This window comes from Coregonus clupeaformis, chromosome 14, assembly GCF_020615455.1.
Source record: "Coregonus clupeaformis isolate EN_2021a chromosome 14, ASM2061545v1, whole genome shotgun sequence".
In the NCBI taxonomy this organism is placed as follows: Eukaryota; Metazoa; Chordata; class Actinopteri; order Salmoniformes; family Salmonidae; genus Coregonus; species Coregonus clupeaformis.
The window spans coordinates 4042200-4059518 of NC_059205.1; the positions used below are offsets into that span (position 1 = coordinate 4042200).

Below are 17319 nucleotides of genomic sequence, written 5' to 3' on the forward strand. Positions count from 1 at the left end.
GATACATATAAATCAAACAGGGTTGATTAAAAATAGACACTAACAAACAAATACAAGAACAGGTTTCAGTTTAATACAATACGCAATAAAAGAAGATATGGCTGTTGATGCCGGAAAGGCTTTCAACCATCTTGAATGGCCATTTCTATTGAAAACTTTGGAAGCTTTCTACTTTCAAGCTGAAATAATATGAATGTTCTAAATCAAAAGTATACTTAAATAATACATTATCTGATGAAATTGCTTCAGAAAGGGGCACAAGACAGGGATTTCTCCTCTCCCCCGTACTGTTTGCGTTGGCAATTCAACGGCTTGCAGAAAGAATTAGACAGGACCCAAAACATAACGGCTATCAGTATTAGTAAACATTAATATAAACTAAACTTATTTGCAGATGTTCTCCTGATATACCTGACCAATACTGAAAACTCAGTGCCCCCTTAAACATTTTTTTAATCTGAATAACTCACGATCTACAGCAATGCTTTAAGTGGACCACCATTTTTTTTTTTATACTTAGGATGCTTAATAAGGGACAACAAACAACACATATAAAGATAACTTTATTCCATTACTTAACAATATGAAAGCAGATCTAATTAAATGGAACAATCTTCCCATAAACCTCATCAGAATGGCATGGCTCCCAAAGTTTTTGTATTTATTTTCGGTAATACCAATTACCCCACCGAAGACATTCATTAAAAAAGTATCCTCTGTCATAACAGAATTTATTTGGGCAAATAAAAGTCATAGAATAAAAAGGAAAGTTTTACATCTTCCTAAGTCTGAGGGTGGTTTTAACCTTCCAGACTTGGAATTGTATCAACTCACCACCCAAGGCTTTTACTTGTGACATATTGTTAAATTCACTAAAGAGGAACAATGTGAACATATTGAAGATGCACATGCTCATCCCCAGAATATTTTTTACGTGTCTATTTTCAAAGGATAAAAATAAGAACATTAACTTCATAGTATCCTCAACGGCACTGCTAGGAGAGCTCAAAAAAGCACCTTATAGTTGAAGACTCTTCTTTGAGTCATAAAAGTGCATTGAACTGTGCACACTGGAGATGTGTGTGGCCACGTGGAGACACAGTTAGCCCTCCCACACTTGCCATTTTGTTGTCTCATGTTGCACCTACAACACATTTTCCAGGAATGTTCTTATCATGTTACTGAATTTTTCCAGAGTATTTTTCGATTTCGTGAATGCGGCAGTAAATGTGAAATGTACATAAAATCAACAGTGTAATGTTTGGATTCAGTCTTGTCAGGTGAAGTGTTGTCCTCAACTTTGGTCTAATAATTTTCCCATAATCGCCAAACTGTTCCCTTTCAATTGCTACCATGGTTATGCACATACTTTACATATTTCTTCTGTAAGAAACATTTCAATTTAGCCCTATCCATATAGTTATAGGGCAATTCCCACCAATGTAAAGGGTTAAGATCCTAACACACTGTAAGTAGGGGGTGCACAGGAAACAAGTTCTCCATCCTGCAGTTCAATCTGACCTCAAATCTGACCTCAAATGTTCCTTCAGCCGAATACCATGGAGCCTCTGTCCTCGACACGGAACACTTCCCTGTCCGTCTTAGAGAGGGAGGGAGAGAACATGGGGTAGAGGGAGATGGAGAGTGAGGGGGAGGGAGAGAACATGGGGTACAGGGAGATGGAGAGTGAGGGGGAGGGAGAGAACATGGGGTAGAGGGAGATGGAGAGTGAGGGGGAGGGAGAGAACATGGGGTAGAGGGAGATGGAGAGTGAGGGGGGAGGGAGAGAACATGGGGTAGAGGGAGATGGAGAGTGAGGGGGAGGGAGAGAACATGGGGTAGAGGGAGATGGAGAGTGAGGGGGAGGGAGAGAACATGGGGTAGAGGGAGATGGAGAGTGAGGGGGAGGGAGAGAACATGGGGTAGAGGGAGATGGAGAGTGAGGGGAGGGAGAGAACATGGGGTAGAGGGAGATGGAGAGTGAGGGGGAGGGAGAGAACATGGGGTAGAGGGAGATGGAGAGTGAGGGGGGAGGGAGAGAACATGGGGTAGAGGGAGATGGAGAGTGAGGGGGGAGGGAGAGAACATGGGGTAGAGGGAGATGGAGAGTGAGGGGGGAGGGAGAGAACATGGGGTAGAGGGAGATGGAGAGTGAGGGGGAGGGAGAGAACATGGGGTAGAGGGAGATGGAGAGTGAGGGGGAGGGAGAGAACATGGGGTAGAGGGAGATGGAGAGTGAGGGGGGAGGGAGAGAACATGGGGTAGAGGGAGATGGAGAGTGAGGGGGGAGGGAGAGGGAGAGAAAAAGAGGGTAGAGGAAAAGTGAGCTGGATAGAGAGACTGAAAGGGAGAAAGAGAGAGCGAGGGGAAGAGCGAAAAAAAGAGGCAGAGAGGGAATACCAGGAATCACCAAGCTGACTGAGCCCAGCAAGACAGCAAGCAAGACAGAGGGGAGGAGAGAGAGGCAGGAGAGAGAGAGAGGCAGGAGAGAGAGGAGAGAGAGGCAGGAGAGAGGGAGGAGAGCGAGAGAGAGGGAGGAGAAAGAGAGGTAGGCGAGAGAAGAGAGGGAGGAGAGGGAGGGAGAGAGAGAGGGGAGAGAGAGGCAGGAGAGAGAGGAGAGAGAGGCAGGAGAGAGGGAGCGCGAGAGAGGAGAAAGAGAGGGAGGAGAGAGAGACAGAGGGAGGAGAGCGAGAGGGAGGCGAGAGAAGAGAGGGAGGAGAGAGAGGGAGGAGAGAGAGAGAGGAGAGAGAGAGAGGAGAGAGAGAGGGAGGAGGGAGAGGGAGGAGAGAGAGAGAGAGGCGAGAGAAGAGAGAGAGAGGGAGGAGAGGGAGGGAGGATAGAGACGAGAGGGCGGAGAGAGAGAGCCCGAGACATAATTATTTGCCAGCTTTGCTCAACACAGAAGGAACAGATCGTCCTTCCAGTGCACACACTGACGTGCATACACACACACACACATTCATGTGCACCACAAACAAATACACAAACTCACTCACTAAAATACCTTGCCACACATACAGACACACTCTGAGTCATCACGCCGCTGCTCTCCACTTTACATTTCTCTCGTCTGGAGCTGGCAGCTCTGAGTGAATCGAGGCGAAAACCAAGTCGCTGCTATATTTAACCCCACGATGGTGGGGATGGATAAACAAATGGACAGGAGCTGGCCACACGGAGGAGGGTAGAGAAGAGGGCAGGAACTGGGCTCAACAAACTTCGCAAAGCTGCCAGAGAAACTGACAAAATAACAGTTTTTCTGGATTTATCCTTCTCACAAAGTAACAGTTCCTCTGGATTTATCCTTCTCACAAAGTAACAGTTCCTCTGGATTTATCCTTCTCACAAAGTAACAGTTCCTCTGGATTTATCCTTCTCATTCGACCATTTGTTAGGTTTCTTGAGATTTTTCCTGTGTTATGCCCCGTGATGGAATGTACCCTGCTACAAGAGCTCAGGAAGTTTTCCTTTTCCTTTCCCGGGATTGGGAGTGGGATCGGTGGAGCGCTCTCTCAGCGTTCCCTCTCCGGGGAATCCCGTTGCTCTGATACCGTCAGGCCACAGAAGCAGGTGTCTCTGAGGATTTAAAAACACACTCTCTCTCATACTTACACACATACACATAATTCGGGATGGGGCGTTTCGACAAGCTCAAAAAGTTGTTCCCTTTCCTGGCACACTTCAGAGTAAGCCTACTCATTTTGTCTCGTTGACAAATTGTTATGATGTCATTGGAAGGATATGTATGGCTGTGGCTGGTCTGGCAATAGTACCATAAGTGTATGCAAAGCATTTTTATCAAGGTGGAGAAATTTGGGTGAAGATTAGGTTCTTCAAATGAAAGACTTGTGGGTGGCCTATGCTTGTATAAGTCTAGCCTATGTTAAAATGTACACACCCCACACAAACACGCATGTTCAGAGGCATGCCTCTTGACGTGTGCAGTGGTAGGCTCAACCTGTCCACATCCACTGCCTTGTTGATATGTAAGATCACTTAACATTACTGAGCCAGATTTCAGTTGCAATCATGTTTTAGTTAGCAGCCAGACAACCCTTGGTTTCATGCTGGAATTAGTTCATATTCTGAACGTAGGCTAGTCTCACTGACCACTTTTACATCCGCACAGTATTCTGGATAGTAGGTCTTATTCAGGATAAGCTGTTTACATGCAGCTTTGATATCCCACTCATGAGTATCCCTGTTACCATGAATAAACAGAATATTCCTAATTTAAGTATATGGGCTAACTGGAATAGTAACTGAAATATGGACACTGACTGTAGGCCTATAACCTCTCACACGTAGCTGAATATAATATTAACTCCTGCAGAATTATGTATTTCTTGCAGTGAAATTATACAACACATTTTAATTTTGTTTTGGGAACAGGAGTGTCTTTCAGCATCTGAGAAAATGCGAATTTGTGTGTATATGTGTTATTTTTGACACAAGCAGACAGTATTTCAACCACATAAAATATGCACCCAAGATGAACTGAAGTCTTATCAGAAACATGTTTCGTCGTTTTCTCAGCTTTCCATTTCCTTAAAACCGGTCAAACTGATCACATTTGGACATTTTGCACAGGACCAATCTTTCCACTATTTTGGAGTTATTGCGATTTCTCCCCGGTCCCTAAACGAAAGACAACTTTACCGGTGTTAACTATATTACTAATGCATTCATTCTATTGATGTAAGACCTTATTCTGGCACTATTTTATTCAGTCGTCTGGGGCAACAAGTTATGACAGAAGAGAAGCTGAATGTGTCTAACTATAGCTGAAAAACAAATGGCCTACCAAATGTCCGAAAATTCTAATATGACCTACCAAATGTCGGAAATTCTAAGCAGAAACTTAGGGGTGAAAGTAGCCAGTAGTAAATTATGGTACCTTTATTTTTTTTTAAATGTTTGAGTCATTTAGCAGACGCTCTTATCCAGAGCGACTTACAGTTAGTGAGTGCATACATTTTCATACTTTTAAAGTACGCTACATTATTATGGTGGATCGAACTGCGCAGGTAGCCTACTTTCTAGGCAGAGTTGCAAAGAAAAAGCCATATCTCAGACTGCCCATCTTAATCTTTTCTTTTTATTGGCCAGTCTGAGATATGGCTTTGTCTTTGCAACTCTGCCTAGAAGGTCAGCATCCCGGAGTCACCTCTTCACTGTTGACGTTGAGACTGGTGTTTTGCGGGTACTATTTAATGAAGCTGCCAGTTGAGGACCTGTGAGGCGCCTGTTTCTCAAACTAGACACTCTAATGTATTTGTCCTCTTGCTCAGTTGTCCACCGGGGCCTCCCACTCCTCTTTCTATTCTGGTTAGAGCCAGTTTGCGCTGTTCTGTGAAGGGAGTAGTACACGGCGTTGTACGAGATCTTCAGTTTCTTGGCAATTTCTCGCATGGAATAGCCTTCATTTCTCAGAACAAGAATAGACTAAAGAGTTTCAGAAGAAAGTTATTTGTTTATGGCCATTTTGAGCCTGTAATTGAACCCACAATTGCTGATGCTCCAGATACTCAACTAGTCTCAAGAAGGCCAGTTTTATTGCTTCTTTAATCAGCACAACCGTTTTCAGCTGTGCTAACATAATTGCAAAAGGTTTTCTAATGATCAATTAGCCTTTTAAAATGATAAACTTGGATTAGCAAACACAACGTGCCATTGGAACACAGGACTGATGGTTGCTGATAATGGGCCTCTGTACGCCTATGTAGATATTCCATTAAAAATCAGCCATTTCCAGCTACAATAGCCATTTACAACATTAACAATGTCTACACTGTATTTCTGATCAATTTGATGTTATTTTAATGGACAAAAAAAATGCTTTTCTTTCGAAAACAAGGAAATGTCTTAGTGACCCCAAACATTTGAATGGTAGTGTATGTGGATTCGTTTTGCCAATTAAAACTATAGCAACTTTTACAGCTAGGTGTTTTTGAAACATCAGAGGCAGGCACTATGGGCCGGACAACAGGCCAGGATGTTCATTGCTTCACTTTGTCAAAGCCCTGCAACATGCCGGTCATTGTTTCACATTGCGAGGCCACTGTTACATGCCGTCATCCAGTTCTGAACTGCAATATTGAGGCCCACTGGCACATTTAGAAAAGACTAGCTGATTCACTTTATCTGTCTTGACCAAACCACTGCAACTGTGCTTGCTCTTCTTGAGCTTAGAACAGCCTACCCACTAAATGTAGTCTACTAAACACTCTAATAAATACCCCCCAAAAGTCTAGACACCTTAAAACGATCTCATCGTTGTCTCAATTCATTCATGAGATGCTCTAACTAACACTTTAAGGCTAACGTTTGTACAAGTGGTCGAGGTAGACTTCCACGGATCCAGTTGAGGAAAGCCCTGCTTTCTTTTGCATTGCTTTGTCACTTTTTGTTGCCTGACTCACTGACTCTGTGCTGAGACAAATACCTTTTGAAGACTAGAGGGAGGGTTGTTGCGCAGCATGTCCTGAGAGCAGTCCAGGACCTTTTGCGTTTCTTCATTCCGCGGAGGGGAAGGAGTTCAGGCCAGAGGCATTTTTCACCAGGGATTTCTTGTAGTTCTTCCCACCACGTTCCATTACTCCAAACCATCCCTCCTTTCTCCCTGAGCTCAATCCTCAGGGAAGAAACAGCATTCTGAAAACTTGGGCTGGATTTCATTATACAGCACTTCCTTTCCAGTTGTTTCAGACCAGACCGTGCAGGTCAAGGGAAGGAGATGAGCAGAGAAAGCCACTTTAGACCATTGAGATGCAGCCTTTTCCCTTGGCCGGCATTCCCAATCGCCCCGCGACAGCGGAACACTGCGTCCAGCTTCTACCCCTCGTGCCTCCCAAGTGCCAAGTCTGTGTACACAAATCAATATTCATCTCCCCCCCACCTCTTTAGGTATCAACTCTGACAGCCTGGCCGCCGGGCACAGGAACAGGAAGTGATGTCGACTCACATCTTTGGCACCGCCGCGAGAGGTGACACTTTGGGGTTAACAGGGGTGTATATTCGTTACGCCGATTCTGTTGCAAAACGTTTCTTAAACAGAAGTAAACGGGTGGGCTGGGGTTCAGGACTAGATAGGTGGATAATTTTTGAAAGAAGCTGATACCCGACAAACACTCCAAATCAAATAGAGAGGAGAGCAGCCGGAAACAAATCGGACGTTTGACAGAAGTCAAAAGAACTCTGTGTCCTGATGACACTTGTTTGTCAGTTTCAATTCACCGCTTTCGCCACATAAACAACTCAGAACAGAGGTCGACGTATAGGCTAGGCTATCAAACAAGAGTATACAGCACTTCATACTGCCCTCTACACAGGGTATGGTTGAGAATGAGGAAAAAGGTTAAGATACATTGTCTGTTTGGATACGTTGTCTGCTTGGATACGTTGTCTGCTTGGATACGTTGCCTGCTTGTTAGGCCTACTGCTGATAGGTAGCTCTCTCTGCTCTCTCCCTCCCCTCTGTCTGTCCTTGATTGCAGGAGTGAAGTCTGGTGTGCGGGAGTCAGGGTTCCAGCTGCAGCTCATTCACCATATCACCTCAGCCTTTAAGACCCGGTCAAACTTACCACTCATCGTCAGATCATAGTCAAGACGACCATATATTTGGAACCTGACTCCTGCCTCCGCTTCACTCCTGCCACCACCATCCTGCTCTCCATTACCGGACCTCTCTTTTGGACTCACCACGGACACTAGGACATTACGGTACCACACCTGCCCTGATCTGGATCTGTTACCCTCCCTGTACCTGGACTTGCTCTTCCCATATATTTGGAAACCTGGACTTTGAACATTGTAAATAAACCTGTTAAAACTTCTCTGGCTTGGTGTACTTGTCTGCATTTGGGTTCTTATCCAGTTAAATCATAACAGTATGATCTGACCAACATGAACCCAGCAGACAGTAGCTCGGATACCACCCCAGAGTGCACTCAAATTTGGACTGCCATAGCCAATCAGGGCATTTTACTTGGCCAACATGATACCCTGTTTAAAACGATTGCTGAGGACAGTCAGGTGCTGCTTAATCAGGTTCAATTACTCTCCAATCAAGTATCTGCCCTTACTACCCCTTCAGCCCAGATCAGAGAGCCTTTTGTTCCTGCTCCAGAGCGCTATGACGGGAACATGGGAACCTGTGGCGATTTTTTGACTCAATGCTCGTTAGTGTTTGAACAACAGCCCCTCACCTACGCCTCAGAAAGAGCCCGTATTGCCTACCTTATCAACTCTACTAGCGGTTCCGCTCGTGCCTGGGGATCCGCGGTCTGGGAGAGTCAGTCGGACATTTGCAACGCTTACGTTGCCTTCACCACGGAGATGAGGAAGGTTTTTGACCACCCCGTACGAGGCAAGGAGGCTGCGAAACGGCTGTTTTCTCTTCGGCAGGGGGCTCGTAGTGTGGCGGAGATGGCAGTGGAGTTTCGGACTTTAGCAGCAGTGAGTGGTTGGAATGACGAGGCATTACAAGGAGTGTTCATCAATGCTTTGTCTGAGACCTTAAAAGATGAATTGGTGTCATATGATGAATCGCCTACGCTGGATAATCTTATTTCACTCACTATCAGGTTGGATAATCGGATTCGGGAGCGCCGCCGGGAGAGGAGTGTTAGTTCCAAGCAACCTGTCTGTCATCAAACTCCTCCCTGCATCGTCCCTACGGAGAGAGCCGTGTCTTCCCGAGTCGATACGAGGAGCACTGAACCCGAAGCCATGGAGGTGGGTCGTGCACGGTTGTCCTCAGAGGAGCGTGCACGTCGTATTCAGGCTCGGGTCTGCCTGTATTGTGGAGAAGCTGGTCATTTCGTTCCTTCCTGCCCAGTTCGTCCGGGGAAAAGGGCCGGCTCATCATTAATGGGAGAAGTTTTGGTGAGCCGAGCAGCGGATTCTTCCTCTTCTCCCCGCATTCTGCTCCAGGCATCCCTCCAGTGGCAGTCCCAGAATTTCTCTGTTAGTGCGCTGATTGACTCTGGTGCCGACGAAAGCTTTTTGGATAGAGAGTGGGCTCAACAAATGGATTTGGAGACTGTTCCTATGGACTGTCCGCTGCAGGCTAAGGGTCTAAATGGACAATTGTTGACCCGCATTACCCATCAGACTGTTCCTGTTTGTCTTAGAGTGTCGGGAAATCATCAGGAGAACATTCAATTCCATATTATCGACTGCCCACAGACTCCCCTGGTCCTTGGTATCCCCTGGCTCATAAAACACAATCCACACATTGATTGGGTGACAGGTAGCATTGTTTCATGGAGCACATTTTGTCATGTGAATTGTTTGTGTTCTGCTCAGACTCCTGCCAGTACTGTGCCTCAACCTCCACTGGAGTCCATGGATCTTTCTGCTGTTCCTGACGTGTATCATGACCTGGCATCCGTTTTCTGCAAACACAGAGCTACTTCTCTCCCTCCTCACCGGCCTTACGACTGCGCCATTGACCTCCAGCCAGGAGCCCCGCTCCCCAGCAGTCGCCTGTACAATCTCTCCCGGCCGGAGACGGAGGCTATGGAGAACTACATTCGGGACTCCTTGGCGGCAGGTATTATGCGTCCTTCCTCGTCACCTGTAGGAGCGGGATTCTTTTTTGTTGCTAAGAAGGATAAGACCCTCAGACCCTGTATTGATTACCGTGGACTTAACAACATCACCATTAAGAACAAGTATTCTCTGCCTTTGATTAATTCTGCTTTTCCCCTCCTTCATGGTGCTACCATCTTTACGAAACTGGATCTACGAAATGCGTATCACCTGGTGCGCATTCGTAAGGGTGATGAATGGAAGACTGCCTTCAACACACCCTTGGGACATTTTGAGTATCGGGTTATGCCTTTTGGGTTGTCTAATGCCCCTGCTGTTTTTCAGGCACTAGTCAATGATGTCCTTCGGGACATGTTGAATCGGTTTGTTTTTGTCTATCTGGATGATATCTTGATTTTCTCAGAGTCCTCCCAGGAACATGAACTGCATGTGCGCCAGGTGTTGCAAAGGTTGTTGGAGAACAAACTGTTTGTGAAGATGGAGAAATGTGAATTTCATGTGTCTGAGACCTCTTTTTGGGTTACATCATAGCTCAGGGGAGCTGCGGATGGACCCAGCTAAGATCTCTGCTGTCACGGACTGGCCAGCTCCTCTACCCGCAAAACAACTTCAACGATTCCTGGGGTTTGCGAACTTCTATAGGAGGTTCATCAAGGACTACAGCCGCATTGCGGCGCCACTCACCGCTCTCACCTCCATCTCACGACCGTTCGCTTGGAATGAAGGGGCCGAATCAGCGTTCGAAGAACTGAAACATCGCTTCGCCTCGGCTCCCATTCTGATGCAGCCGGACCCCGACCGCCAGTTTGTCGTGGAGGTGGATGCATCCGACACTGGGGTAGGTGCAGTGTTGTCACAACGTTCTCCTGAAGATAACAAACTGCATCCCTGTGCTTTTCTCTCAAGGAAACTTTCTCAGGCAGAGAGGAATTATGATGTTGGAAATCGTGAACTGCTCGCCGTTAAGCTGGCTCTCGAGGAGTGGCGACATTGGTTGGAGGGGGCGGAACAACCCTTCATCGTTTGGACGGATCATAAGAATCTGGCTTACCTCCAGTCAGCGAAGCAGCTCAACCCCGTCAAGCCAGGTGGGCACTATTTTTTGGGAGATTAAATTTTTCTCTGTCTTACCGTCCTGGGTCACGCAACGTCAAGCCTGACGCCCTGTCTCGTGTTCATTCGGCTGTTGATACTGGTAGTAACCCTGAACCCATTTTGCCTCCTACCTGCAGTATTGCAGTCATCACATGTGACATCGAGGGGATTGTTAGACAGGCTCAACATCATCAAGCTGACCCTGGGAGGGGTCCTCCTAACCGGATGTTTGTCCCTGAGTCTGCTCGCTCCCAGGTACTTCAGTGGGCTCACTCGTCTCCCCCTTACCTGTCACCCTGGAGTTTCGCGGACCCTTGACTTTGTGCGACGGAAGTTCTGGTGGGCCACGATGGAGGCGGACACTCGAGCCTTCATTGCTGCTTGTACGGTATGTGCACGAGTAAAAACTCCACCCAGGCCAGCGCTGGTCATCTACGACCTCTACCTATACCCAGCCGGCCCTGGTCGCATATCGCTATGGATTTTGTCACTGGACTTCCCCCTCATCTGGTAAGACTGTCATTCTTACGGTGATTGATCGTTTTTCTAAGTTCGCTCATTTTTTGGCCCTACCTAAACTGCCCACTGCCAGAGAGACGGCTGATATTTTGGTTGAACATGTGTTCCGCTCTCATGGTCTACCCACGGATATTGTCTCTGACAGGGGTCCCCAGTTTGTCTCCCAGGTGTGGAAAGCTTTCTGTAAAGCTTTGGGCATTACATCCAGCCTGTCCTCTGGATATCACCCCCAGAACAACGGGCAAGCCGAGAGAGCGAACCAGGAGATGGAGACCGCTCTTCGCTGTGTCACTGGGTCTAACCCTGGGTCATGGAGCTCCATGCTCCCCTGGGTGGAATATGCTCATAACACCTTGACTAACGCTTCCTCTGGTTTGTCTCCTTTTCTGTGTGCTCTGGGTTATCAACCTCCCCTGTTCCCTTCCCAAGAGAGGGAACTTGCGGTACCCTCGGTGCAGTCCCACATGCGCCGCTGCTTCAAGGTCTGGAGGAAGGCCAGGGGTAGCTCTGTCCCGAGCTTCGGCGTACATGCAGAGGCAAGCCAACCGTCACCGGTCCCAGGCTCCCGGTTACTCTCCTGGTCAAGAGGTATGGCTGAAGTCACGGGACCTTCCATTGAAGGTGGAGTCTAAGAAGATGGCGCCTCGTTTTATAGGACCGTTCAAGATACTGTCTATTGTTAACCCCTGCGCGGTTAAGCTACAGCTTCCTGCCTCCCTACGGGTTCATTCCACCTTTCATGTTTCCCAGATTAAGCCTGTGTCGGTTAGCCCTTTGTGCCCGCCCTCTCGTCCCCTCCTCCGCCCAAGATCGTGGGTGGGGGTCCGGTCTACACTGTCCGGCGACTTCTGGATGTTCGCCGCCGAGGTCGTGGTTTCCAGTACCTGGTGGATTGGGAGGGTTATGGTCCCGAGGAACGTTCCTGGGTGCCCAGGAGCTTCATTGTGGATCCTGATCTGGTCCGAGAGTTTCATAGGTTACATCCCGATAAACCCGTCGGCCGCCAGGTGGCGTCCGTAGAGGGGGGTACTGTTAGGCCTACTGCTGATAGGTAGCTCTCTCTGCTCTCTCCCTCCCCTCTGTCTGTCCTTGATTGCAGGAGTGAAGTCTGGTGTGCGGGAGTCAGGGTTCCAGCTGCAGCTCATTCACCATATCACCTCAGCCTTTAAGACCCGGTCAAACTTACCACTCATCGTCAGATCATAGTCAAGACGACCATATATTTGGAACCTGACTCCTGCCTCCGCTTCACTCCTGCCACCACCATCCTGCTCTCCATTACCGGACCTCTCTTTTGGACTCACCACGGACACTAGGACATTACGGTACCACACCTGCCCTGATCTGGATCTGTTACCCTCCCTGTACCTGGACTTGCTCTTCCCATATATTTGGAAACCTGGACTTTGAACATTGTAAATAAACCTGTTAAAACTTCTCTGGCTTGGTGTACTTGTCTGCATTTGGGTTCTTATCCAGTTAAATCATAACACTGCTTGGATACGTTGTCTGCTTGGATACATTGTCTGCTTGGATACGTTGTCTGTTTTGATACGTTGTCTGCTTGGATAGATTGTCTGCTTGGATAGATTGTCTGCTTGGATAGATTGTCTGCTTGGATAGATTGTCTGGGCCTGTTGAGGGATGTAAACTAGGCAGGCCTACAGTACATTGTGGTGTGATCTGATGCACAGTAGACAGTAGGATAGGCCTACATCAAGCCTCTTGTGTATCATCTGGATACCAGATGTGCTTTGAACTGTCTTCACCTGTGTCTGTCTACGGATGTCTGTCTACGGATGTCTGTATACTGATGTCTGTATACTGATGTCTGTCTACGGATGTCTGTCTACGGATGTCTGTATACTGATGTCTGTCTACGGATATCTGTCTACTGATGTCTGTCTACGGATGTCTGTATACTGATGTCTGTCTACGGATGTCTGTATACTGATGTCTGTCTACGGATGTCTGTATACTGATGTCTGTCTACGGATGTCTGTATACTGATGTCTACTTACTGATCTATGACAGTGCCAGTGTATTCTCGGGGGGGTTGTGCAGTCTTCTGTTCTTCCGTTGTGCTTTGAGTGTTCTTTTTCTTTTTGCGGTTTGCTGTGTGCCTGTCAATGTTTAAACGCAGCTTCTCCTTTCTCTATGTGTTATTCAGAAGCTGGGCAGTAGCATGCAGTCTGAGGAGGGCACAGAATGGCTTCTGGAGCTGCTGATGGAGGTGCAGCTGCAGCAGTACCTTTTGCGTATCCGCGACGACCTTAACGTGACGATCTTCTCCCACTTCGACTACGTCAAGAACGAGGACCTGGAGAAGATCGGCATGGGACGGCCCGGTGAGTTGTTATAGTGGGGATGGTTTGTGTGTGTGTGTGTGGTGGAAACTAAAACGGTCTCCAGACTGCATTTTGCAAACCTTTTGACTTGGTTGTGCGATTTTACATTTTTCATTGGTTGCATTGGTGTGGAGCTGCATATTCTACCTCAATCAAAATGTCCTATTTTTTTGGCTGGATAAAAACCATGAATTTGTTACAGTAAAGTGCATTATCCTCATGATTCCTGTAATAAAGGTGTCAGCCTGTTTTTCTGGGTCCGGCTGCTGTAATGAGCCTCTCACCCCCTCCTGTGCCCCTCTTATTTCTCACTGATCATTATTGAGCTCAAAGCACACTGTTCTACAATCAAGATATCTGATATGGCTTTGAAATATGGAGTGCCCGAAATTGCGCAATGGCCATCGCGAGTGCACTTGGCCTCATTGCACGTTTTTTTTTTTGGGGGGGGACATTACATTTACTGTTCGATTAATACATGACTAGGTGTTATATTTAGAGCTAATGTGTTTTGAGTTTCCACTTCCTTAGGTGATGAATTAGCACCAATTCAATTAAGCCCATATATAATATCAGTGCACATAAAGATGAAGGCAAATTCGGCTCTATTGAACAAATAATAATAATTCTGAAGCCCTAATTTGACAGTAAAATCTCACAAAAAATAGCCTAATTGTCAACCCAAAATTCATGACAATCACTGGATTAGGTTGCATAATGTCAACATATTTTGAATCATGCATTGCTGCTTGAATACCATCTCAGTAGTCAAATGTATTCTATTGTGTAACGCTGCAGATGTTTTTGTTGTTGTTGGGTGCCACCAAATCATGGGCTGGTGCCTACTGAAACCAGCTGCCAGTGCCACCAGGGGATAATGTTGGTCTGGAGCTCTGCACAGAGTACCATAACAAGTCAATCTTAAGACAAAATCTTTTTTGTACATTTAAGCCTAACATGCTAACCACACCGCCCGCGTTGCGTGCGTGAGTGTTGCAAAATGAATGTACACATACAGTACCTGTCAAAAGTTTGGACACACCTACCCTTTCCAGGGTTTTTCTTTATTTTTACTATTTTCTACATTTTCTACATTGTAGAATAATAGTGAAGACATCAAAGCTATGAAATAACACATATGGAATCATGTAGTAACCAAAAAAGTGTTAAACAAATCAAAATATATTTTATATTTGAGCTTCTTCAAATAGCCACCCTTTGCCTTGATGAGAGCTTTGCCAAAATTCTACAAAGATCCAGGCAAAAAGGACCTTGTGCATTTCAGGTAAAATAACAACCCAATGTTTGTATCCCAGGACAAATTAGCTAGCAACAGTAAGCTAGCTACCTAAATGGCCATGAATGTTTCATGTGTTTCGACCTGTCCCCAAATTAATATAGTTGGTTCAGAGTTCATTTGGATATTTCAACCTGCGTGTCCTGATTGCGTCTGGTGTGGATGGACAAAATAAACATGCGTGCGATGGCGTACGCGTGCCCGGTCTAGTCAGCATGTAAGGGATACTTCAGCTAATATGATAAGGATCTGCAGATTACATTTGGCTATGTAGCTAAAACTGGTGCAGTGTTTGTTGTACATGATACCTGTCAAACGGATAAAATAAATAACTTTTCCGTCTGGGAAGCATCCTAATGGTACATTTTTTAATGGTTATTTATCCGATGCCTTTATCCAAAGCAACATGCAGTCAACGGATATATATTATTCAGTGTATGTGGCCCATGTGGGAATCAAAACCACAACTCATTAAGATCACAGGAAATCTATAAACCATAGTGTTTTTTTTATTTATTTATTTATTTAACCTTTATTTAACCAGGTAAGCCAGTTGAGAACAAGTTCTCATTTACAACTGCGACCTGGCCAAGATAAAGCAAAGCAGTGCGATAAAAACAACACAGAGTTACATATGGGGTAAAAAACATAAAGTCAAAAATACAACAGAAAATATATATACAGTGTGTGCAAATGTAGCAAGTTATGGAGGTAAGGCAATAAATAGGCTATAGTGCAAAATAATTACAATAGTATTAACACTGGAATGCTAGATGTGCAAGAGATTATGTGCAAATAGAGATACTGGGGTGCAAAAGAGCAAAATAAATAACAATATAGGGATGAGGTAGTTGGGTGGGCTAATTTCAGATGGGCTGTGTACAGGTGCAGTGATCGGTAAGGTGCTCTGACAACTGATGCTTAAAGTTAGTGAGGGAGATAAGAGTCTCCAGCTTCAGAGATTTTTGCAATTCGTTCCAGTCATTGGCAGCAGAGAACTGGAAGGAATGGCGGCCAAAGGAGGTGTTGGCTTTGGGAATGACCAGTGAGATATACCTGCTGGAGCGCAGACTACGGGTGGGTGCTGCTATGGTGACCAATGAGCTAAGATAAGGCGGGGATTTGCCTAGCAGTGATTTATAGATGGCCTGGAGCCAGTGGGTTTGACTACGAACATGTAGTGAGGACCAGCCAACAAGAGCGTACAGGTCACAGTGGTGGGTAGCGTATGGGGCTTTGGAGACAAAACGGATGGCACTGTGATAGACTACATCCAATTTGCTGAGTAGAGTGTTGGAGGCTATTTTGTAAATGACATCGCCAAAGTCAAGGATCGGTAGGATAGTCAGTTTTACGAGGGCATGTTTGGCAGCATGAGTGAAGGAGGCTTTGTTGCGAAATAGGAAGCCGATTCTAGATTTAACTTTGGATTGGAGATTCTTTATGTGAGTCTGGAAGGAGAGTTTACAGTCTAACCAGACACCTAGGTATTTGTAGTTGTCCACATACTCTAGGTCAGACCCGTCAAGAGTGGTGATTCTAGTCGGGTGGGCGGGTGCCAGCAGCGTTCGATTGAAAAGCATGCATTTAGTTTTACTAGTGTTTAAGAGCAGTTGGAGGCTACTGAAGGAGTGTTGTATGGCATTGAAAGTGTGATATCTCAAGGAGCCTTACTGCCAAAGAGAAGGCTTTGTCCTCAGTGGGCGGCTCTCTTTCTGTCCTCTCTCTGCTTTGTCCTCAGTGGGCGGCTCCCTTTCTGTCCTCTATCTGCTTTGTCCTCAGTGGGCGGCTCCCTTTCTGTCCTCTCTCTGCTTTGTCCTCAGTGGGCGGCTCCCTTTCTGTCCTCTCTCTGCTTTGTCCTCAGTGGGCGGCTCCCTTTCTGTCCTCTCTCTGCTTTGTCCTCAATGGGCGGCTCTCTTTCTGTCCTCTCTCTGCTTCGTCCTCAGTGGGCGGCTCCCTTTCTGTCCTCTCTCTGCTTTGTCCTCAATGGGCGGCTCTCTTTCTGTCCTCTCTCTGCTTTGTCCTCAGTGGGCGGCTCTCTTTCTGTCCTCTCTCTGCTTTGTCCTCAGTGGGCGGCTCTCTTTCTGTCCTCTCTCTGCTTCGTCCTCAGTGAGCGGCTCCCTTTCTGTCCTCTCTCTGCTTCGTCCTCAGTGGGCGGCTCTCTTTCTGTCCTCTCTCTGCTTCGTCCTCAGTGGGCGGCTCTCTTTCTGTCCTCTCTCTGCTTTGTCCTCAGTGGGCGGCTCTCTTTCTGTCCTCTCTCTGCTTCGTCATCTGGAGAAACACCTGCCTCTCTCCTCCCTCGCCTTCCCTCACACATACACAAACTTGTAAGTGAAAGAGAATGTCAACAGAGCAAGTATTTTCTTTCCAGCACTAATGCCCCTATACCTATACCTTTTCATATTTAACTGCTAACTATGAAGCACAAAAGAAAGTGCCGTCAGAAACGGCTTTCCCTTTAGTCTCTGTAGGGAACTCTAAATGTGTATCCCAAATGGCACCCAA

The 17319-nt window shown here is 46.4% G+C and overlaps 1 protein-coding gene across 1 annotated transcript in view; it reads left to right on the forward strand.

Moving 5' to 3' along the window:
- LOC121580605 (activated CDC42 kinase 1) overlaps nucleotides 1-17319 on the forward strand; it is a 67135-nt gene that overhangs the window by 12348 nt on the left and 37468 nt on the right. Inside the window, exon 2 of the mRNA XM_041895575.2 lies at nucleotides 13340-13517. Coding sequence (XP_041751509.2) covers nucleotides 13340-13517 — 178 coding nt within the window. The remainder of the gene's footprint in view (nucleotides 1-13339; nucleotides 13518-17319) is intronic.